Source organism: Gymnodraco acuticeps, unplaced genomic scaffold (assembly GCF_902827175.1).
Source record: "Gymnodraco acuticeps unplaced genomic scaffold, fGymAcu1.1, whole genome shotgun sequence".
In the NCBI taxonomy this organism is placed as follows: Eukaryota; Metazoa; Chordata; class Actinopteri; order Perciformes; family Bathydraconidae; genus Gymnodraco; species Gymnodraco acuticeps.
Window position 1 is genome coordinate 1,176,111 of NW_022990772.1, and position 24,001 is coordinate 1,200,111.

General features: G+C 40.9%; 1 protein-coding gene across 1 annotated transcript in view; it reads right to left on the reverse strand.

Annotated features, from left to right (window-relative positions):
• flt4 (fms related receptor tyrosine kinase 4) overlaps window positions 1–24,001 on the reverse strand; it is an 80,094-nt gene that overhangs the window by 3,981 nt on the left and 52,112 nt on the right. Inside the window, exons 11-27 of the mRNA XM_034232627.1 lie at window positions 14,078–14,213; window positions 13,441–13,549; window positions 12,688–13,047; window positions 12,039–12,185; window positions 10,657–10,788; window positions 10,057–10,163; window positions 8,038–8,173; window positions 7,443–7,544; window positions 7,182–7,295; window positions 6,267–6,355; window positions 5,926–6,085; window positions 5,209–5,303; window positions 3,606–3,728; window positions 3,312–3,423; window positions 2,964–3,063; window positions 2,649–2,754; window positions 1,898–2,022 (exon numbers count right to left, since the gene is read on the reverse strand). Coding sequence (XP_034088518.1) covers window positions 1,898–2,022; window positions 2,649–2,754; window positions 2,964–3,063; window positions 3,312–3,423; window positions 3,606–3,728; window positions 5,209–5,303; window positions 5,926–6,085; window positions 6,267–6,355; window positions 7,182–7,295; window positions 7,443–7,544; window positions 8,038–8,173; window positions 10,057–10,163; window positions 10,657–10,788; window positions 12,039–12,185; window positions 12,688–13,047; window positions 13,441–13,549; window positions 14,078–14,213 — 2,253 coding nt within the window. The remainder of the gene's footprint in view (window positions 1–1,897; window positions 2,023–2,648; window positions 2,755–2,963; window positions 3,064–3,311; window positions 3,424–3,605; window positions 3,729–5,208; window positions 5,304–5,925; window positions 6,086–6,266; window positions 6,356–7,181; window positions 7,296–7,442; window positions 7,545–8,037; window positions 8,174–10,056; window positions 10,164–10,656; window positions 10,789–12,038; window positions 12,186–12,687; window positions 13,048–13,440; window positions 13,550–14,077; window positions 14,214–24,001) is intronic.

Genomic DNA, 24,001 nt, shown 5'->3' on the forward strand with positions numbered 1-24,001 from the left:
TTTTACTCCTTTTACTGTTGATGTTGTTCGTGAAGCTTTAACCAAGTTAGATCCTAAGAAACCGGCTGGCCCGGACAACGTAGAACCTTTCTTTTTAAAGATAGCTGCAGATTTTATTGCTCCACCTCTCACTACTCTTTTTAAGCTCTCCCTCAGCTCAAACACAATTCCAAAATTGTGGAAGTCAGCGTATGTCCTGACTTTGCTAAAAGGAGGGGAGGCCACCTTAGTAAATAACTATAGGCCAATCTCTAAGTTGTCAGTTCTGGCTAAGGTTCTTGAACGCTTAGTGAGTGAACAGGTAAAGGTGTTTTTATGTACAAATGACATCCTGTCTAAACATCAGTCAGGTTTCAGAAAGCAACACAGCACCATCACTGCCACAATGAAAGTGGTGAATGATGTGGCGAGTATTTTAGATAATAAGCAGAGTTGTGCAGCTCTATTTATTGACCTTTCAAAAGCGTTTGACACCGTCGATCATCACATTTTAAAGCAGAGGCTAGCCAGTATATGTCCAGCCATGCAGTAGGGTGGTTTGTAAACTACCTCTCTGAAAGGTCCCAATGTGTTCATTTTGATGGGCTGTCTTCTGAGTGGTTAAACATTGCTAATGGTGTTCCTCAAGGTTCTGTTTTAGGTCCACTTTTATTCTCCATCTACATCAACAGTTTAGGTGAAAATGTGAATGAAGCTACTTTACATTTCTATGCGGATGATACCGTGATGTATTGTGCAGGTCCCTCCATTAAGGAGGCTGGTGTTAAATTACAGGCTGTTTTTAACATTATTCAGACTCAGCTCTCTGAACTAAAGCTTCTTTTAAATGTTGAGAAAATCAAGGTAATGCTCTTTTCTAAAGCTAAAAAGACACCAGAGCCTGTTTTAGATATTGTAACTACGCAAGGAATAAAAGTGGTTACCTGTTACAAATACCTTGGTATCTGGCTTGATGATTGTCTCACTTTTAAACTTCATGTCAATAACCTGCTTAAAAAGCTGAGGGTTAGGCTAGGTTTCTTCTTCAGAAACAAGTCCTGTTTCTCGCTTGAGGCAAGGAAAAGGCTAGTCACTGTGACCTTTTTACCTGTGCTGGACTATGGTGATTTGATGTATATGAATGCACCTGCCAATTGCCTGGTCAAGTTAGATGCTGCGTATCACAGCGCACTGAGATTTGTGACAAACTGTAAAGCATTAACCCATCACTGTACCCTGTATGCAAGGGCTGGTTTGCTTTCACTAACTGTACGGAGGCTCAGTCACTGGTAAATTTTTATTATACAAAGCCATGTTAGGGAAACTTCCATCTTATATCTGCTCCCTGATCTCACGGAAAAAGTGGCTACTGCCTGAGATCGAATGCTGTTTTATTAAATGTGCCAACTGCTAGGACTGTTTTAGGGAAGACAGCTTTTAGATGCGCAGCTCCTCTGTCTTGGAATAGTCTGCAAATTAAATGGAAACTGAACAATCTGGTGCCACTAAATGTTTTTAAAGCTCAGTTGGATGCTAGTCAATCGGAAGCTATTGGTACCTGTTTATGTGGATAATTATGTAAATGATGCTGTATGGTGTCCTTTTGTTGTTCTATTTATGTTTTTATGTTTCATGTAGAACTACTTGAGCAGGTCTCCCTTGAAAAAGAGATCAATGATCTCAATGGGATTCATCTGTATAAATAAAGGTTTGAAATGAAATGAATGTTGCTAAACCCTGATTGGTGCATGACATCATCATCATCATCATCATCATTACCCAACCAGGTGAGCTCAGACAAAACCCAAAATCTCTTACATGAATTTGTTTGATCATGCAGAAGCACACTCAAGCATGCATGGAACAATCTTTACTTATACCTAAATATATTTTCAGGGAATACAGGATGTAGATATACCTGGTGGGCAGAGTGTTGCAGGGCATCCTCAGTTCCTCCTCAGATGGAGGGCGAGATGAGGCCTGCGAGAAACCGTCATCCTCTGAGCTCTGTGAGTGGTTCAGAGGAATGTAGTCCTTCCCATCCTGAAGGGTAAACAGAGAAAATGTTTTCTAAAAGCTATTCACAAGAACTCACCAACACTTAAAGGTCCCCTAATATACAGTTTTTCATCAATATATTATAGGTCTCAGATATATACAAAACATGTCTCTGAAGTGTTTGTCTCCAAATACCAAACAGATCATTGTAGCATCCCATAATCCCCTCTGTTTCAGCCCTGTTTCAAAAGTGCTGATTCTCTGTCTGTTACTTTAGATGAAAATAAGGAGCCCCTCCCCACGCCCCTCTGAGAGACATTTGGTTAAAAAGAACACAATGGTGCTCTAGGAGGAGATTCAGGTGATAAGGTGGGGGGGGGGGGGGGGGGGGGGGGGGGTTACCTTGGTTGGTGATTGGCTAATGGTTACACAACCCAAATAAATCTTTATGACTTCATAAAGTGGCCAAAATCTGATCAGCTCATTTTCAGACAGAATTTTATATAAATGGATCAGGACAAAAAGTGAGAGAATCTTTTCTCCTGAAACTTTCAGAATCTCTTTACAAAGAGGGGACACATGTTGATGTAGAAAAGACATGAAGGAGTGGATTTTGCATAATATGTGACCTTTATAAGCTATAATGAAGGATTCTCCAGCAGATAACTTACAGGTAGGCTGTTGTCCTGCAGCAGGTCTCCCAGGATCTGAACCAGGGCGGGGAAGGTGGGTCTTTCTTTGAGTTCCCCCTGCCAGCAGGCCAGCATGATGCCGTATCTACCAGCAGAGAGCAGCACGGTCATAACAACACAACACTGGGGTCTCCAGCTCCCCCTCACTCAATTACACCACTGCACATTTCATCTTGTATCCTCCTCTAAATGAGCAAGTCCTGGTTTGCCTTCAGGATTGGCTCGAGTTTGCCAATAAATATAATTTGACAGCAAAAGAAGAGAGAAAAAGAATAAATCAAAGCCCATGCTTACATTTCGGGGGAGGCAGTCTCAGGTGACCTCATCCTCACGCCGTCTTTCAATCGTCGGCAAAAGTCTTCATCAATCTGTACTCCCGGGTAGGGAGACGCACCTGAAGGCAGACAATAGGAGGATAAGACATTAGTAAACATGTCAGAGATATGAAAAACAAGTTATTTGTGATTGGATTACAGTGATAACAATTTACTCTTCCATCTCAATGTTAACAAACAATAATGTCCTCATTAGTTTTGTCAGGATCTGAGATTGATAGGCACTTTTAGAAAGTATAAAACTTCTGGAGGAGATTTCATTGCATCCCATTGATTTTTACACAGATAATGAAACGTGTTTCTTTACCCAGAGAGAAGATTTCCCAGAGGAGAACTCCAAAAGACCACACGTCACTCTGGCTGGTGTACAATTTGTCAAAGATGCTCTCTGGAGCCATCCACTTTAACGGCAGACGAGCCTGAGGAAACATTAAAACACCGGAGCAATATTATGAGACAGACACATTAACACATTGGAAAATCACCTTTGATTGTAACCCCTGTGCGAGTGGTTAAAAAACAAAGAGAAATAAAGTGTTGAATGTTTCCCCCCAGTAAATGGAGATGGGTAATTAGCGGAGGGAGAGGGAGGATGCCTTACATTGCCTTTCCTGACGTAGTCGGGGTCTTTGTATATGTCTCTGGCCAGGCCGAAGTCACAGATCTTCACAATGTTGTTTTCTGACAGGAGAATGTTCCGGGCTGCCAGGTCTCTGTGGATACACTGTGGATACACGCATACATCAAAACCCTGCCAACAGATGAGTATGTGTGTGTGTGTGTGTGTGTGTGTGTGTGTGTGTGTGTGTGTGTGTTTGCATGCATTGATTCCAACATGTTTGAGGCAGTAATGATGTGGAGGAAGTAAATAGCAGTTGGTCATTTTGCTTTAGTAATATGTTGCCTTAAAATCTGTCTGTGTGTGTGTGTGTCTGTGAGCGTGTGTGTGTGTGTGTGTGTGTGTGTGTGTGTGTGTGTGTGTGTGTGTGTGTGTGTGTGTGCGTGTGTTTGCATGCATTGATTCCAACATGTTTGAGGCAGTAATGATGTGGAGGAAGTAAATAGCATTTGGTTTTTTTGCTTTAGAAATATGTTGCCTTAAAATCTGTCTGTGTGTGTGTGTGTGTGTGTGTGTGTGTGTGTGTGTGTGTGTGTGTGTGTGTGTGTGTGTAACTGGGACTGGACTATGTCTGGAGCTCTGTGTCCTGGCTCTCCGTTGTGAGTCAGTCAAACACAGACAGTCTGCTTAGAGTCCGCTCAGATTGTTGATATTTATTACAAACTAAAGCCGCTTTGATAGACACCATTTTATTCCCGTTATTCACCCGATTACCAGTGGATTCACATGTGAGGCAGGGGCTGTTCACAAGAATCTAACGAGTGTACCCACAATCCAACGGAAGCAACAGATTGGATTAATGAAGTCTCAGCTGCCTGAGACAGAAATATAACTCATGAGATCCATTTGTTTTACAGTTCATTAAGTGGAAACGATAATCACCTAATTAAATAACATTTGAATAATAAATAACACAGATTGCATTGCTACAGATTACTCAAAGAGTATATGCTAATGAGTTCAACGTAATCAAATTAAAAAGATAATGTTTACTTTTTAAGATGATATTGTTTATCCTATTTTAAATTGGATTCTCATGTTAATTGTCATTTAAATGTTGTATTGTTATGTTAAATATTCAAGTTTTTATTAAATAGATGTGCAATTTGATATTTTCTATTTTTTTATTAATTCTTAATTTATTCGATTTGTATATACTTTGATTTATCATTTAATTAAATGCCACTATCAAGTACAACAAGGAAGCAACTTGTTTTTATGAAAAAGCATAAATATGTGTTTTTGTTTCCCCAAAAACTGCTACATTTATTTAATGCTTTGCAGCTGTGAGTAGCTTCTAAATCACCTTGGTGCCATGCACTGGGGGACAATATGTCAACCAACAACTGATCCAAAAAACGTCCCTTGGATTTAGTATGGAATATATTTCATTATATTGGTATTATTTAATTATCCTGTGGGATTGTGGAACAGCTATAGTTTATGGTGACTTGATAAATGGACAAGCACAAAGGACTGAGAAGCTGAATGATCCAGGCAACAACGTACTGCCTCTGTGACAACCCTCTGGTGACATTTCACCACAGCTTTTTCACTAAATGTCTCTGTAATGCTGACAATTAACCTTTCTGGAGGCCAGGAACTCCATCCCACGAGCCACCTGGAAACTGTAGCAAATTAGATCTTCTATCGTCAGAGGGGTTTTCCACAAGTCCTCCACTGGAGAGAAAACACGAGGGAAAGGTTAAAGATGGAGAAACAAGGTACAATTAAACTACAATTGTGACAAGACAATGAGTTAAAGATCACCTATTATGCAAAATCCACTTTTTCATGTATTTTCTACATCAACATGTGTCCCCTCTTTGTAAAGAGATTCTGAAAGTTTCAGGAAAAAAGACCCCCTCTCTTTTTGTCCTGACCCATTTATATAAAAACCTGTCTGAAAATGAGCTGATCAGATTTTGGCCACTTTATGATGTCATAACGATTGTTTGGGTTGTGTAACCATTAGCCAATCACCAACCAAGGTAACCCGCCCCCCCCTTATCACCTGAATCTCATCCTAGAGCCCCATTGTGTTTTTTTATTAACCAAATATCTCGTAGGGGCGTGGGGAGTAGCTCCTTATTTTCATCTAAAGTAAAAGATCAGCACTTTTGAAACAGGGCTGAAACAGAGGGGATTATGGGATGCTACAATGTATGATCTGTTTGGAATTTCGAGCCAAACACTTCAGAGACATGTTTTGTATATAACTGAGAACTATAATATATTGATGAAAAAGTGTATAATAGGGGACCTTTAAATAGTTCAATCTTGTGAATTTCAGCAGACTTACTTTTCTCCACAGCAGGACTGTCATTGGGCAGGATGGTTAATGGACCCTGAGGACTGTTGAGCGGTGAGGAGCGTGGAGAAGGCGGATGGCGAGCTCTCGGGTCTATTTGACCCGCCTCAATCATCCGTCTCACCTGACTCTGAGTTTTAGGAGAGCGGTCCTGAGTGCGGAAACAATTCAATGTGTTTAATATTTAAAAATAGACTTAGAAAATGTTGTTCAATAATGGAAACACATATAAAAACGTAAGCTCTCTTCCAGTAAAGAGGATTCTCCCTGCAGTCAGATTATTGCAGCAGAATAAACAAACATAAAAAGTGCATCAGTGGGGTGTTTTATACCCGGTACGGGAGGAAGAACTCTCTCTTGGCTCGTAGGAAGTTGGACAGATTTCCGTACTTGCAATATTCCACTATCACCATCAGAGGACCTGGGGATACAGACACTTTTATTGTAGGCTATTGTTCCACTAATATTTCAACACACATTGTTTTCCTGTTTGCAAAATAGTATCTGCTTCTTGTTATGAAGCAATTTTTTTCACACCATATTTAAAATAGTAACGGTTGGCTTCTGTAAGCAGGTCCTGCCGGGGATTAGCTGCGAGGCTAACTTTTGTTTTATGTTTTAGGGTAAACAGGGTTAAACATTACCAGATGTGAACCCTCGGAAATGTGCTCTAAAGATCAAATGATGTATGGACAGAAAATGAGGGTGTCAAAGAAAAGAGAGGCAGCTGTTTGACTTTCTCACTTTGTTTTTCCCACATGAAAATGTTGGGTGGAAGCTGCAGGGTGGACAAAATAATAGAGAAGGGATTTCAACAATGCTGAAAACAGAACTATATTTAAGCCCGACCTATAATTGATTTTTGGGGCGGATAACGATCACTACACTAGGGAGTAAAATCCTTTTCATATTGGCTTATATTTCTATATATTTTCCTTTTTCATATTTATTATTATTATAATTATTAGTATTATTGTTGTTGTGTATCCAAACTGCAGGTGTATGTGAGAAAACAGCAATATTCTACTTTCTACTTCTACTCTCTAAAAGGAAATTGTCTCAAAAATCATGTAAACATATCTCCTAAAACAGAAAAAGTGCCATAAAAGAAAAATGATCACGTCTACACATTGCTTTTTAAAGAAATCCTGCTCATTGTGCATTCAACCTCTACCAACACTCATCATTATATGGCCATATGACATATTTAAGCACACAAAGTGAAGTGTAATACATGTACAACTCACCATTTGGTTTGGTGCAGGCTCCCAACAGGTTCACCACATTCAGATGGTTCCCAATGTGAATCAGTATCTTTAACTCTGACATCAAGGCCTTGTCCTCGCTGGCTGTGGCTCCATCTGAAACACACACGCACAATTCGAAACATTAGGTATGAAATCAATCTCATTGTTTATATCTTTATTGTTTATCTACCAGGCTGTAATTTTTGTGCATCAGAGACTTCCCAGAAAACCTCCTGTCCCAAACACAAAAACAAATCTCACCCTTCAGCATCTTGACAGCCACCGTGTCCAAAGTGTTGCTCTTGCTGACGCCGATTGATGCCTCAATTACTTTTCCAAAGGCACCGTGGCCTAAAACCTTGCCTGTGTCAGGAGAAAGGAGCAAACAACCACAGAATATTCATGATTCATTGATCAATGCAGGTTTTTAGTCTCATAGGAATAAACAAACAGTCTAGGGTTCGGGAGGGGTTGCATGATGTCAATGCATCTGGCTTCCTTATAGACAAGGGGGAAGGAATTAAAATCTCGATTGCAGCATTTGGAAACAACATGTTCCCATGAGAAGGAAACTGTCGTGGAACAGATGCTTTTCCTCAGAGCGTTTTTAAAAAGCTCTGCATGGAATGAGCACATATTTAACATTAGCACTTCACTTGGCAGCACTTTGCCCTGCTGGCTGCAATCCAAACTCATGCCATTAAGGCTTCTGCAAATGGAAAACTAATTCAGTTTCATCCATCTATTCGCTCTCATCCTGGCCTGCGTATTCCCCCACAAACTCCCTCGCTCCTATTTTTGCTTATGAATCCGAGCATCCATTGGTCCTTTTCTCCCAGCCTTCCCGCCTACTCACCCAGTCGCAGTCTGTCTCTGGAGATCTCCCACTGAGAGGAGTCATAGGGCAGGTATTCACATTGCTCATCCAGAGGCACCTCCCCCGGGTCCATAATGATTGACAGGTAGCCCGTCTTTATGTCTGCCGGATTAACCTGAAATTCAGAGAGAAAGAGACAGCTAATGTCAATCACGATATATATATTTCAACATGTATTGACTATCTGCCAGCTGGGATGTTATCTCTCCAGTTAAAGAGATACTTCCGAGATGTAAGGTCATATTTATGAGGATAAAAAACAGTTTAAAACACATAACGATACAATATTACAAATGTGCTTTTTATAGCTCCTGAGAAGTAGACTTCCAGTGACAAATGAAAGCATATTGCAGCCACATAACCTATTATGGTATGGAAGGCTTTCAGAGCCAGCTGCTGACTGATCACAGTGTGCTTGAACACCTGTGGCCGAGCATTACATCTGCAGTCCACAGCTCTCCATGTTCAATTCACGAGAGGTGGGAAGTAACTAAGTATATTTACTCACTATACTATGTACTATACTTAGGTACAATTTGTAGGTACTTGTACTTTACTTGAGTATTTCCATTATATGCTACTCTTTTACTCCACTACATTTATCTAGTCACTTTAGTTACTTTACAGATACAGTATATATTAATTATAAACAATATGACCCTTAAATAAGACTTTAGTTCCACCTGTGATTAACACTTGAATGCATCAATATTATAATTAAAACATCTAATATATATTATTCTGAAATGGAACAATCTGCATATTAAGTACTTTTGGTATCTTAAGTATATTTTGATGCTAACACTTTCAAACTTTTACTTGAGTTACATTTGACTTGTAACAGAGTATTCCTACACTCTGGTACTTCTCCCACCTCTGAATCTCACAACTGGATCTCATGGTAACTGACTGTGCCTCGTCTCTAGTGACTACGACTTTTTATAAGTCTTAATTATACTGAATCAAGACCTTTTTTGTTTGCCTCTGTCTTTTAAAGAAATACAATAATTATAATTGTTGTTCACTGCACTGTAACTTTTATTCCTGTTCTTTATATCTGCCTTATCCTAATTTAGCGTGTTGTTTTCTATTCTCTTTAATGACTGTTGTATTTGAGAGTCTTTCTTAAGTGTGTTTCCTTTGCACTTTGTCTCAATGATTTTCATGTTTTCTGTAAAGCAATTTAAATTTGCATCAATGCTGAAGATAGCCATATTAATAAATATGCCTTACCCTGTCTTGATAATCAAAAATCTGTCATCTCAGCAGGATTATCCCAGAAGTTTAATATTTTACTGGTGGTTTGCTTTTCTTATATTATTTACAGCAGCAACATATTGTCTCATATGACTCATTCAATCTTTTAAATTCAGTTTCAGTCTCTCCTTTAATGTGAATTCAACACCATGTGCTAAAAGCATACTCGGGAAGCTGTGACATACTGCTAATATTCATTGGGCAATTAAACTGTCTGCTGATGACAGGAGCTGCTGTGATGGCCAGTAGGCTTATATTGAAAGTCTCCTCACGTCTCAATTATGCTTATTTTTAAAAATAATGATATGTTTTTACATTTTCTTATTTACATTTCAAGGCATCCTTACCAGATAGAGTTAATTTGAGAGAGAGGAGAGAAAAAAGAGCCATCTGTGCATACCAATCCATGTCTTGATTAATTTGATAACGACAGCACCGCACTCTGAATCTGCTGCAGAGCAACATTGCGAGACGGTTTAATAAGTGACCAAGAAAGTAAAATAAAAAGCAATTTGGCTTCATTATAGACGACGAGGAGAAAGGACTTCGACTATTTCCTGGCAGCTATCAGTAACTCTCCCGAATGAATACCGTCTCAAAGATCAAACAGATTGTGCTCTAACGCCGACGGACATGCTTTGAGTCAGAGGTTAAAGAGTCTTCGTCACAGCCTGTCACTTTCTCTCACAAACCCACGGACACACACACAGACATGCAGGGGAAATTGGCGCCCTCTCTGACCCGCTTCACATTGCAGAAGATAAGGATGAGCAGAGTCCAGAAGAAGATGGCGATGACTCCGGTCCCGATGAGGATTACAATCTCCACATTGGCCTTGTCGTTTGAACCTTGATAGAAAGAAAGAAAGTCACTTTTGAATGCAAATGTTGTATCTTAAACAACTTTATAGGGCTTTTCCCTCTCCCAGCTGTAGGGGGTGCTACAGTATATCCCAAACAATTGATCCTCATTGAAACCTGCATTGAACTCATCAGGTGGTGCTAAACAGTCTTTTAATCAATCCAGCCATTCATCATGAGTCCACTTCGAGCAAACACATTCAATTATGAATTCCGAGCACGAAATGTCCCAGCAGTCAAACCCGACTTTGATTTTCACTGCGGAAAGCTCAACAAAAAGTACAAAAAATACAGCTGCAGTGAAAAGTGTGAGAGGTGAAAGACTAAAAATCCTGTCTTGTAGATTTTGTGTGTGAAGAGGTGAGCTCGAGGCCATCGGTGTTTTCAGGCCTGAGTGCACTTAAACAAGCATGTCAGGAGCGAGCGAGTGTGAGTGGATTCAGGTGTGTTGTGCGACAGTGTGTGTGAGTGTGTGTCTCACCGATGACCTGGACGGCAGCTGAGGAGTGGACGCAGCCCCGCTGGTTGCAGGCGGTGCAGGTGTAGAGCCCGGCGTCCTCCTCGGTAACCCGCTGGATACTCAGCGTGCGGTTTGAGTCCTGCAGCTGGATCCCTGAAGAGAGACACACACAGCACCGCAACTCAACACTCCACATCAGAAATTCAGCAGCTTTTTTCAACAACATTCCCCGAATACTTACCTCTGGACCTCGATCTGTAGAGTTCATTTATAATTCTCGCCCCTGTGAGGCGAGACACATTTGCCCCAGCAGCCTCTCTGAGAGAACCCAGAGCCTCGGCTGTCACTCACACCCATGTTGACCCTCCATACCACCTCCTATTCTCCTTCAGATGTAAGGAGGAGATGCATGCTGGGAAAGCTAATGAACCATGAATATCTGCCTGCGGGGTTTTATGTGTGGGTGTGCATATGTGCAGCAAACACATCTGCACACAACTTTTTGTCGCTGGTTCTCTTTGATACATTTGCTACACAGTATGAGTGTGTGGGTGGGCTGGTGGGTGTGCATCTGTGTGTTGACTTTTAATCAGGATCAGGACAGAAAGTGTAACAACAACAAAAAGAACACCTGAAGAACACATTATTTTTGATCTTTTATCTAATGTCAGAAAAGCAGATGGGATCTCTTGAGTCCTTCTAAATCAAGGTCCAAGTTGCTGTGTTATGGCGCATTTCCACTGCAGCGGGTAGCCCCGTTTAAGCGTCCTTAACCGTCCTCAAGCGGCCAGGCCAGTTTTTGGTGGCCTTTCCATATAGCCTAGTACCGGCTAGCGGGTACTTTTTCCCTCTTTTTCCGGCCCCATAAAATCGTGGTTCTATCAGACCAGGGCCAGGGCTGAAGAGATTGGTCAGAGAGAATCGTCACAAGATCGCGCGCGAGTTCATCCCTAGCGTCGCATATATATTTAGAAGCAAGCTTGCAGCATTTTTATAAACAGCATTTTGTAAACGGATGAGCTACAAAAATGGCTACGTCTAATAAGAAAAGCACACCGTGGTCGACCGAGGAGGTGACGACGTTCCTACATCTCATTGGGGATGATCAAATCCAGCGGGAGCTCGACGGAACAACCCGAAATGTGAACAAAAACAAAGCCGATCGCCCCGCCTACACTGCGTTGCTACCCCAGGTCCTAAACTGTAATGGAAATGCGCCACGGCCTCGGACGGCCAGCGAGGCAGCCCGAGGCCTGAGCGAGGATGCTTAGGGACGCTTAAACGGGGCTACCCCGTTGCAGTGGAAATGCGCCATTAGACTGTACAGTACGTGTGGGTTGGAGGGTGGGCGGCAGCACTGTTGTGTAAACGTGTGCATCACCTGTGTGGGTGTATTCACACACCTGACATTTGGTGGAGAGGCTGGTTGTCTTTAAACCAGGAGAGCAGGGGCAGAGGTCGGCCCTCCACGTCGCACTCCATCCGCAGAGACTCCGTCACGTTCACCGTCTGGTTGGTGAGGCTGAGCTTGTATCGAGGCGCCTCCGGAGCTACAGGGACAAAGAGAGGCCAAAAGGCGGAGAAATACCAGGAGCAGAGAGAGAAGGGAAATCAGCACTTATGACTTGTCTGAAATGAACATGTTTCATGGTTTTGAACAAAGGTCAAAAGTAAACAAATCCCATTAAAATGTACATCTACCCTCCAGAATATGATGCAAGGTTGCAGCACACGAAATGGGTGAATCAGGCATTTGTTTGTGCATTACAGCCCCTCAGCTCTGTTCTCTGCTGCTATGTGTGAACTGTGCAAACACCAGGTACTCTTTCCATTACGTGTGGATGAGGGTATTGGGCTGCGTGGGCTTAGAGAGAGTGTGTGTCTTTTTAAGCCTCCAGCATCTCAGCACAGGCTCCATTGCGACCTGTGTGTGTTTCGCCTGCCAAGGGCTGAAATGTTCTCTGTAATCAGCTGTAGTTGAGAGTGACTACTCTGTGCACCGGGCACGAGTGTGTATCTGTGTCTGGAGCTTTCTTCTCATTCATGTCTCACCTTTTACAGAAATGTATCTGAACAGGCACTGTTTCTCCCCGCTGCGCCTGCTCTGAGCCTCACACACATAATGACCCTCATCCTGCATCTGTATGGAGGGGATGGTGAAGTCCAGGACCCAGCTGTTGGAGGGCTCCTGGAAGGAGAGCTGGCCTTCGAGGGTGTGGGCGTAGAGGTGCACGCTCCTGCAGTCCAGCTCCCGAGCCTTGCCCTGCTCGTCCTGCAGGGCCTGGGGGTCCAGGCGGTACCACTGCAGCTGCTCGTAGGTGTAGTTGTCAGCGCTGCAGCACAGGGACACTCTCTCCTGCTCCAGAAGATCCTCCGAGGGGTGGACGTCCACACTGAACCCCTCAGGGATGGCTGTGAAGAAACAGAGAAGGGCAGGTGGGGCTGTTAACTTCCCTAACAACACAAAGCTCTTGTGTGGACATGAACATTGAGTCCTTGAATAAAATCTATTTTTGGCACGGTTCATTGGTGAAAGAAGAATAGAAAAACTGAGAAAATCCTAAATGATTTGAAGTAAGTTGTGGCCAAGTTAAACAACAGGAATTTTAAAAAAAAGGCTGTGTAATTTCTCATTTATATTTTCGTATGCTTTCTTGATACATAGAACTTGCATTATACTTTACAAGGGTTTGAAAACGACTTATCCAAATGTTCTTCAAGAATTCACCAGTGAGTAATTTACCAATGTGTATGTGCTCTTTTTTTTGGTCAAAAGCAGGGTAAAATCTAACCCGACATACTTACTGGTCACATAGAAGTAAATCAGCCGCTCGTCTTTGCCAACTTTGTTTTCAGCAGAGCACTTGTACATGACGGAAACACTGGCGTTGCCAATCTGGAGCCTGCTGACTGTCTGTGAGGTGAGAAAAGGTGATGAGTCTTGAATTTATCAGAAGGAAACACACATGTTCTAAAAAGGAAATCCAGTCTGCCATCAATGTGTGGATGTGGATTCAATGTGAGCTGACATAAATCTGATTTTGAGGTTGAAAGGCCAGCATGAAGCCTCCTTAATTAGGTGTGGCTGAAAGACATCAAAATTCTGCAATGGCTGCATGTGTTCATAAAATAAAATGCCCTCTTATTGTTGTGGATGTGCACATGAGGCCCCTGCAAGCAGTCCTTACAGGAAGTTGGCAGAGGAAAACTGTTCTAAATATTTTGTATGTGGAAATGGTCCATGACTGAGAAATGTTGTTATGGATTTCAGAATTTAGGAGACTTACATAAAAGCCTCACAGTTCACAGATAAAGCCACTCTATATCAATGTGGTGTTTACTCAGCAACGACCAGACGATAATGTCATTCTTTTACGGAGAATTCTTAAAAAGGTTGGCTTTTGCTTAAAACGGCAAGAACAATCAAACAGCTGTGATGCACCTTTTGTCGGCCATCCACCACCTCAACCGCCGTTTCAACCGCCTCGATTTCATTCATGCCGTTCTCCCAGTTAATGTCCTGCCAGTTCTGACAGTCTGCGATCCTGTCACTCCGGCCTTTCCTGTCTCGCCGGACCCTGGAGAGAAACACACACACACACACTTTCATGACACCTCGCTTCATTAAGATGCACATCACAGAGCTGGCAGTGGGGAAGAATTCAGAAGCAAATCAAACCAGACATCCTATGATTTTATGAAGAAAAACAATTTGTATGTACTGGGTTGCATTTCAGATCAGAACATGAGCTCAATCCCAAAGCAAAAAATGCAATTATAAGTGTCCTGGCAACTAATGTTAAAAGTATGGTGTCAGTTTCCATTATGACGAACCATGGTGTGACTGTGAACATCTTAGCAGAACTAATAAAACGGGAAATGGAAAAAGACACCGGCCAACTATTAGCAAAAGGCAATAAAGATTAGTTTATTTTTACAATCTTCATATCGTATTAACTGTATACACATTTCATAAATAAAATATAACTTATTTTAAATGATCACAAACAAATTATTTGTGAAATAAACTGGATGATAAAACCTGTTTTAATTGCTGGTCGTTACAATCAGTATAAGATGCTATTGCCACTATTAGAATATGGAAAAACATACACCACATTTGTTTTTGTCACTAGGTAGAAATTACATCGACTTACATTCATTTCCTGAGTCTTTTCCTAACCTTAAATATGATTGGTGAATTCTGGTGGTTTTAATTACACAAATCTTCCACTAAACACATATTACACATGTTGGGTTGTTAAATTCCGATACTGATATTGTTATGGCCATGATTGCGGCGTGGCTAAAGGAATGGCAATGATGGTCAGAAGTTACAGACTCCCCGGTAAAGAAATAGTCAGCACAGAACAGCGTGTTAATCATACTTTGATTTTCAGATGGATTAAATTATCAAGGTATGATGTGCTCATTAGTGAGCTTAAGAGGTGCTGAAAGGCCAGGCTACAGGTTTCCTCTAGTTACAGTCTTTATGTTCATCTTAGTTAACCTTGCTTGGCAGTAGCCTTATATCAAGTGTACAGACATAAAAGTGATAATGATCTACTACCCACAAGGGACTGAGAAATGTAAAATATCAGGGGGGAAATCACTCAAAATATGTCCATGAATAACACATTTTATTTTATGTCATTTTGAAAAGACTCTTAGGCTTTGCAGGGAATGGTGCTCGCAACAACTAATGTGAATTCAGTGTCTCGCTCGAAATGTTTTACGTTCAAAAATAAATAAATAAAGGAAATTCAATTCCTACAGCACACGCCAGAAAGGGTTGGCACCCATGAAATGTCACATGAAGTGTACAGGAGACGCCACATAAACTGGTCTTTTGGAGTTTACGTTAAACCTAATCTTCCACTGTGGTGTATTTCTGAATGTAGTATCTGAGCTCCTCATTTCCACACTAATGTTAAATTCCAAAAGAGAAAGGTCAAGAGAAAAGTAATAACTTGAAAGGTTAAGGCTTGGAGGAAGATGGAGGAAGATGGAGGCAGGGGAACAGTTGAGGGATATTCAGCAGAAGCGGTCGCATTACCGGGGTGGAAATAACTGAAATCTAATGTATAGGGCTGTGCAAAGAATCCATTACATCACGTTGGGGGACTGAGCATGTGTGTGTGTGTGTGTGTGTGTGTGTGTGTGTGTGTGTGTGTGTGTGTGTGTGTGTGTGTGTGTGTGTGTGTGTGTGTGTCAAGAAGTCCTCCAACTCATACGACCAAATGGGCTGATTGTTCAGGCCCTTATTACGACCAAATATGTTGTTTGTTCAAGCGCTTAACACGTCGTTTAAAGTTTTCGCCCTCTAGTGCTCCCGTTGAATGCTAACGTTACAGATGGTCGTTTATTCACAAATAAGCCTCTCTGGAAAATCCTAAATTGTAGGATAGTTTGGCCATTAAAACGCTTTTTGATTAGATTTCTAGCGAGAAGTGTATATTGTACTTTTAGAATCCACGTCCAGTCGATATGTAGGATCTATAGTTTGATAGATATTACGAAGATGATTTGAGGTATGCGGCAGCCTCCATGTAAAGTTACGGGTTGAAAACAATATTTCCGGTCTCGACGTTTTTATAATAAAACCAATGATCAAATGATTTAACAGTGATATCTGCAGTACTCATCAACTAAAAAACATCAGTTTATCCTTGTTAATTATACGAGATTTATTGGTTTAAATTGTGTACAATGCTTTTGTGTTTTTCCCATAGGTTTTTCTCTTTCGATTCTGAGAGACACCTTTCTTTTTTCAGAGGTTTTGATAGGCTAAAACGTCGATTGATTAGCCGCAATGCATGTCGGGATATGGTATTTTTGCGATATGAAATAAAAATAAAAAAATTGAAAAAAAAAACATACTTTATTTCCGAGTGTTCTTGCTTTTCTCTTTGGAAGTCATCACATAACGGCATTGTAATACACGGTTCGGCTGCATTAAATATTACATATCTGCCGTAGATATTTATTTATAGAGCCCTGATCAGAAGACCTTTTGACAAACTGTAAGAAATGCCGCCAAAACTGAATACGTGACGTGGATCATAAATATATTAGCAATTAAACAACATCTTCCATTTCTTTTCACACAATACGTCTCCTTGCAGTATCAACACTAATTCGGCTGACTTGATCCAATTGGTAGTTATATTTACACCATAATGGTGCACAGCTGATAGAAAGGGATTTTTTTGTAGTTTTTAAAGATATTATTTACTGAACTACCTTTCCAACTCCTCATGCAGTTGACTGTTACAGGTCTATACAGGTTCATGGTACAATGCATACGCTTCTAATCGAGAGACTGAAACTGTATTTCCCTTTACCGTTCTGTTTTAATTTCACAATAAAGTTAAGTCATATTATGTTTGATATTATTATGTTTTATTAACTAGACCACTGTTTTTTTTAACCCGCACCGCCTAGTGGTTAAAGCACGTTATTGCATTTTGTTGTTGAATAAGTTTTATTTGATGAAAACATTTAAATATTAAGAGTAGCCTACATACAAAATTGGGGGAAAGTAGAAGGCATGATATACATATAGAATAGAAAATATCAAGAAGATACTGTAGTGATCTCTACAATAAAACAGTTTAGTGCAGGACGTCCAAAGATATTAACAGGAGGATGTGCAAAACAGACAAACTAATAAGGCTTTATTTAAACATTAAAGAATACTTTAAGTTAAGGTCTTCTTTTGAATAAGATAAAAACGTTGGGGTTATCCACAGATAAATATGAAGTCTGACAAAGTACTTAACGTCCAATATATTGCATAGCTTATTTTGGCACTTGACAATCACCTTCCCTCAATTTGACTCAGGTGTAACTAAAGTCTGATTTAACCTCTTAAGCCCCACGGACCCGAGCTCGGGTCCGAAAATGCTATATATGTAGCAACAGTGCTATATCTGAAGTGTCATTCATGAAACTATTAATATTCCATACCCATCTGACCGGAGGAAACTTGGCTTACTGACGATACGAAAACAATTATTTTTTTCGAAAAATAAGTCTCACAAGAAGCCTCTAAATGACCCCATGTCAAAAACGGGCAATTGCTATGTCTGCTCATAACTCACAAAAACGATCATTTATAATTCATCCTTTCCGCACAAACAACACATTTTCTGAAAGCTGAGATTCCACAGATTCCATGGGTGTACACCCCATCACTACAGGCACAACATTAACTGAGCTGGCAGCCACAACATAGCAAGTAAACAATATCAGTTTTCAAATCCCTGACAATAATTAGGTCTTACCTTGGCTGTTTTGTGATGAAAAGTTGTGTTCAAAGGAATACAAACGCTGCTCAGGGTTAATCCAATGTCTCTTGTCACTTTAAAATGATTACTGAGAATCAATCCTTTCATTCACGGCAGAAGAGTAGGTCCAACGATTAACAGTCCGTGGATTCAGCTGCGGGAGCTGCTTTTTACGCATAGCTCCCCCTCCGCAGGCATGACGTATTTACGTAATTTGAAACTGCTACTCGAGTCGATTGGCTCTAACGATTCAAAAAAGGTGTCAATCACCCAAATCGACCAATGGGTTCCAGAGATAGGAGTTTGCGTAAGTATAAATAAAGGCTGTATCAGCTGATTTACGCACGACCCAGTCTTTGTACGCTGCATACTAGGCTATAGCGTAGCATAGCATGTCCCGCGGCGACAGGAGAGCAGAGAACGGCAGATCGATCAGCGAAACAGCAGGATTTGTTTTCTTTGTCTTCATTGTAACAATGGCAGCCAGAAAGAAGACTTTTTTGTCCGTCGAGGAGGCATTGGACATCGTATTTCAGGACTCTCCGTCGGAAGATAGTGATCTCGTCACGCACGAAGGGGACAGTAATGACTATGATTATGAACCTCCGTCACCGGAAAGGTATGGGTAACATCGGTAACATCCGGTTTCACTATGAGTGGTCGCATTTTCGAGAGCTCCCGCTTTGGCGGTTATTCCTCACGATTTTTTACATATTTCATCCTCCTGACAATATGGATTATGGACTCCTACCTCAACTCACCAATGAGGCAACATCACTTAGAGAAGGAGAGTAATGAAAGCGGGGATACAATGAACCACAATGACTTTTACCTTCTCAACGGCTGGGAAAGGAAACACCTCGCTTTTGGAAGTGCTAGCATTCATGCATTATTAACTGCAAACCCGACGCGAAAGTACTTACCCCCGTCAGGCAAACTAGACCGAAGAAGTATGATCGTCTTGGTCTTATTGTTAGCGGGAGACATCCATCTGAATCCGGGCCCGGTGCAGACAAGAAGCCAGTCCTGCAGGTTCGAGCAGCTAGCATCACAATTAGCATCAGAACTAGCATCTCTTCCGCTGCAACAACAACTACGCGACGACAACAGAGACCGTGGAGACAGCGGAGACCAAGGAATAAACGGAGACTTTGAGATTCCCCCGGGGACGCCTCGGCAGACAGACACGCATGAGGCAGTGACGAGAGGAAGAGAACCGAGATCCGAGGGAACAAATATCCGCCATGTTGTTAGCCATGTTGTTAGCCACCCTGCTAGCATATCAACGGCTAAAGCTACAAAGGAGCCACCCTCCCCCCACCCCCCACCCCCCACCACCACCACCACCACCACACACCGCCACCACGACAAGCCGGTTGCTGTAACGGACAAAGACAAATATCTGCAAGCTGACGACATTGTGCATTTAAGCAACAAAAATGGACTACATATTTTTCATCTGAACACTAACAGCCTGAGACACAAACTGGCTGAACTCAGGCAGCTATTCATGAACGGTAAGGCAAGCATATTATGCTTTTCTGAGACCAAATTGGACAATTCCATTACAGATTCAGAGATTGAAATTGAAGATTACCTTGTAGTGAGAAGGGACAGGAACGTGAATGGAGGTGGTGTCTGCATGTACATACATAAAGACACCAATTTCAAAAACCGTACTGACCTGCATCATGAAAATATTGAATCTGTGTGGGTTGAAATTCTTTTTGACAATGCTAAATCTGTAATAGTCGGGACAATCTATAGACCACCGGAACAGAGTGACTTTTATGATACATTAGATGGGTGTTTGGCTGATGTGGGGGATGTAGAGACAATTATTATTGGAGACTGGAACACGGATATGCAACGTAAAGACACGTCCGTCTTCGAGTCCTTCAGTAGGATTTGTGATCTGCACGGCTTCAGCCAGCTAATCACCCAACCCACCCGGGTATGTGAAACAACACAAACTACCATTGATCTCATTCTGACCTCTGACAAGTCCAGGATCTCCAGTAAAGGGGTTATAGCATGCGGGTTAAGTGATCATTATATGATATTCTGTACCCGCAAAAAGCTAAAACAAAGGGCCGGCTGTCACAAAACAGTCATATCTAGAGACCTCAAAAACTACTCTAGCGAGGCCTTTAACCTAGAACTGGAGAGCCTGGACTGGTCAGATGAGCTCAGTGGTACACAAGTTGAAGAAACATGGCTTGGTTTCAAAAACAAATTCTCTGCAATACTCAATGATTTGGCCCCCCTAAGAACAACCAGGGTAAAAAATCGCGCTGAGCCGTGGATGCACTCCGGCATACTGACCGCCATGAAAACCAGAGACAAAAAATGCTCTGAGTTTCATAAAAGTCAGTCAATGCTTTCCAAAAGCACGAGCAGTGAACTCCAGGCCCACGTGACTGAACTCAAAATTGAAAGAAACAGACTAAGAAATTACATTAGCTCCATGATCAAAACTGCCAAAAAGAATTTCATCAATGTCAAAACTGAGGAAAACAAAAATAAACCCCGTGAACTTTGGAAATTACTCAATAACCAGCTTGGCTGCAGTAAAAAACTCAAAACGAGATTTTCTAACTTAAACATAAAGACAGATAACAGGCTCATCACAGACAAACTGGATGTGGCCAAGTACTTGAACATTTTTTTCACAAACATAGCCACAACTCTTGTAAATAAATTACCCTCCCACTCAGGGCTTTTTGGAGTAGATCACATCATGACCTACTACAAAAACCTAGGGGTACGCAAAGATGATTTCAGTCTAGCAAGGGTAACAACAGCAGAGGTACTCATTAAACTGAGCGCCCTCCAACCTAACAAGGCCACTGGCCATGACAATATCCCCTCCAAATTCCTCAGAGACACAGCAACCGCCATCTCACCAGTCATAGCTCACATAATTAACCTCTCCATAAAACAGGGGAAAGTACCCAAAGACTTCAAAATTGCAAGAGTAACCCCCCTGCACAAAAAGGGCAGCAAATTGGACCCAGGCAACTACCGCCCTGTTTCTATACTTACCTCCATCTCGAAAGTCATGGAAAAAATAGTATATGAACAGGTCGAAAAGTACCTCGCGGAAAATAAACTAATCTATGAATTTCAATCTGGCTTTAGAACATCCCACTCCACTGACACATGCCTTCTTTATTTGAGCGACCACATCAAACAAGAGGTGGACGAGGGCAAGTACTGCGGCATGGTGATGCTGGACCTACAAAAGGCTTTCGACACTGTCAATCACCCCATTCTGATTGACAAGCTAAAAGCAATTGGTTTTGATAAACTATCGGTGAGCTGGATGCAATCCTACCTGGAGGGGAGAGAACAGATGGTGGAGGTAAACGGTACTCTGTCCCCCCCCCTCCCAGTGAGCTGTGGTGTTCCACAAGGAAGCATATTAGGTCCGTTACTGTTCCTAATTTATGTAAATGACATGTCATCAGCATGTGACTGCAACTTGTTCCTGTTCGCGGACGACTCAGCCATGCTGGTCTCTGACAGGAACAGGTTGCAGGTTGAAAAAACCCTCAGCTCCGAGCTCGGCAGAATCTGCACCTGGCTCGCCGATAATAAATTATCATTACACCTGGGTAAAACAGAGTCCATTCTCTTCGGTTCGAAACATAATCTCAGCAAATCCGACGACTTCTCAGTTGCAGTGGGCGACATTATTGTCACAAGTAAGAAGGAAATTACATACCTAGGATCTATTCTTGAGGCAAACCTCTCCTGTGACAAAATGGCATCCAATGTAATAAAAAAAGTCAATCAAAGAACTAGATTCCTATACCGGATCTCCTCTCTGGTAAACAAAAACACCCTGAAAACTCTGGCAGGAGCACTCATTCAAGGGTACTATGACTATGCTTGCACATCATGGTACCATAGCACCTCCAAGGCGCTAAAAATAAAACTTCAAACATCGCAAAATAAACTGGTCAGACTACTGCTTGACCTTTCATCTAGAACCCACCTCACCTCTGCCCACTTTGACAACCTAGGATGGCTTAGAGTAGACGACAGAGTACAGCTACTTGCAATGGGCCTGGTCTACAAGATCCACTACACCTCTATGGTACCCATGTACATGTCAAAATTCTTCCCAAAGGTCAAGGAATACCATGATCATAACACCAGAGGGAGCTCCACAAATCATGTGAAACCCAGATTTGGCACAAAAAAGGGGGAATACACGTTTCGCAATTATGCCACATCAAGGTGGAACGCTCTTCCCACAACTGTAAAGGAAAGTAAAACTATACTTACCTTCAAAACCTCTCTTAAAGAGCACCTTCGGGGGAGAGCATTGCAAAACTGGCCCCGGTAATGGTACAAATCTCAACCTGTCGTTCAATGGACAGCTTCCCCCCCCCCCCCCCCTCTGTATATACTCGCATTTTAGACTCTGTTACTAACTGTATATCTGTAGACTTGGTATGTCTTAAATGTCCGGTTAGGATGTATTAGAACGAAATCTAAAATGAAAATTGTAAATAAGCAATCTGTATGTAAAAAACCACCTGTATGTAAATTGTAAATAAGCCATCTGTATGTCAAATATATCTTATATGTCTTAAATGACATGATGAATTGGAAATGGGGGACCCTGATGTAAACAAGACGAAAGTCTTTCTCTGGTCTGCATCCCCTTAACAATTGTATGTTTTGAGCTGTACTGTACTGTACCCAATATACAAGCTGTTAATAAACTTTTCAATCAATCAATCAATGTATTCTCTCTGTTTGTATCTATTACTTATTTATTTGGTGTAAGAGTATTCATCTGTTTTTATCTTTTTGTTATTTATTTGGTGTAAGAGTGTATTCATCTATAGTAATTTCACACACGTGACAATAACACGACGGCATCCATCTTGTGATATAATGTTCTTTCACACACTCAACAACAACAAAGAAGATGGATGCCGTTTCTTGTTCTTGTTGTTGAAATAAACAAGACATGTTGAATTTAACACGGTATTACATTTCATTTAGCTGACGCTTTTATCCAAAGTGACTTACAACTATATATATACACACACGCATATATATATATATATATATACATACACACGTATATATATATATATACATACACATATATATATATATACATACACACATATATATACATACACACATACATATATATACATACACACATATATATATATACACATATATATATACATATATATATATATATATATACATACATACATACATATATATATATACATACATATATATATACATACATATATATATATACATACATACATATATATATACACATATATATATATACATACATATACATACATATATACATATATATATATATATATATATACATACACATATATATGACAGACAGAATATTAATATTAAATATTGAACAGATTATATGAACCCCGTCTCACATAATTTACACGGTATACATTTTGAGTGATATAATGTTATTTCACACACTCAAAATTGATGTTCTGCTGTTGTTGTAGAGACATTATTTCTGATTTGAGTTACATTTTTGAAAGTACAAGCCAGAGAATTAATCTATTTGTTTTTTCCACATTTGTTTTCACAGTGAGGAAGGCGATGAGGATATGGCTTCTGGATGCCTGAGTATTATGGGGAAGATGCCACCAAGGTCAGGAGGTACTGCAGGAGATGCTCTGATGCTGGCAACTGAAGGGTGAAGACACCTATGTACTGCAGGAAGTGTCAGGTCCCTCTGTGCTTCACTACCAAAAATAACTTTTACAGGGCATGGCATGACTTACTGGAGTAATACTGTAACATTCAGGGTTTGTATAAAGTTTTTTTTTTTTTACCCAAAAAATGCTTGTTGTATAGTGTGTTGCTAATTTTTTTTAATAAATCTGCTCCAGTTGGAGTCAAATGTTTCCTAAGTTTCCTCATTTTTATTGTGCAAGTAACATGCATCTCATGCAAAGAGGGAACTTCCCACACACACCACACACACACACACACACTCCACACACACACACCCACTTAATTTTTATTTATTTTTTTAACAATAATTTTTT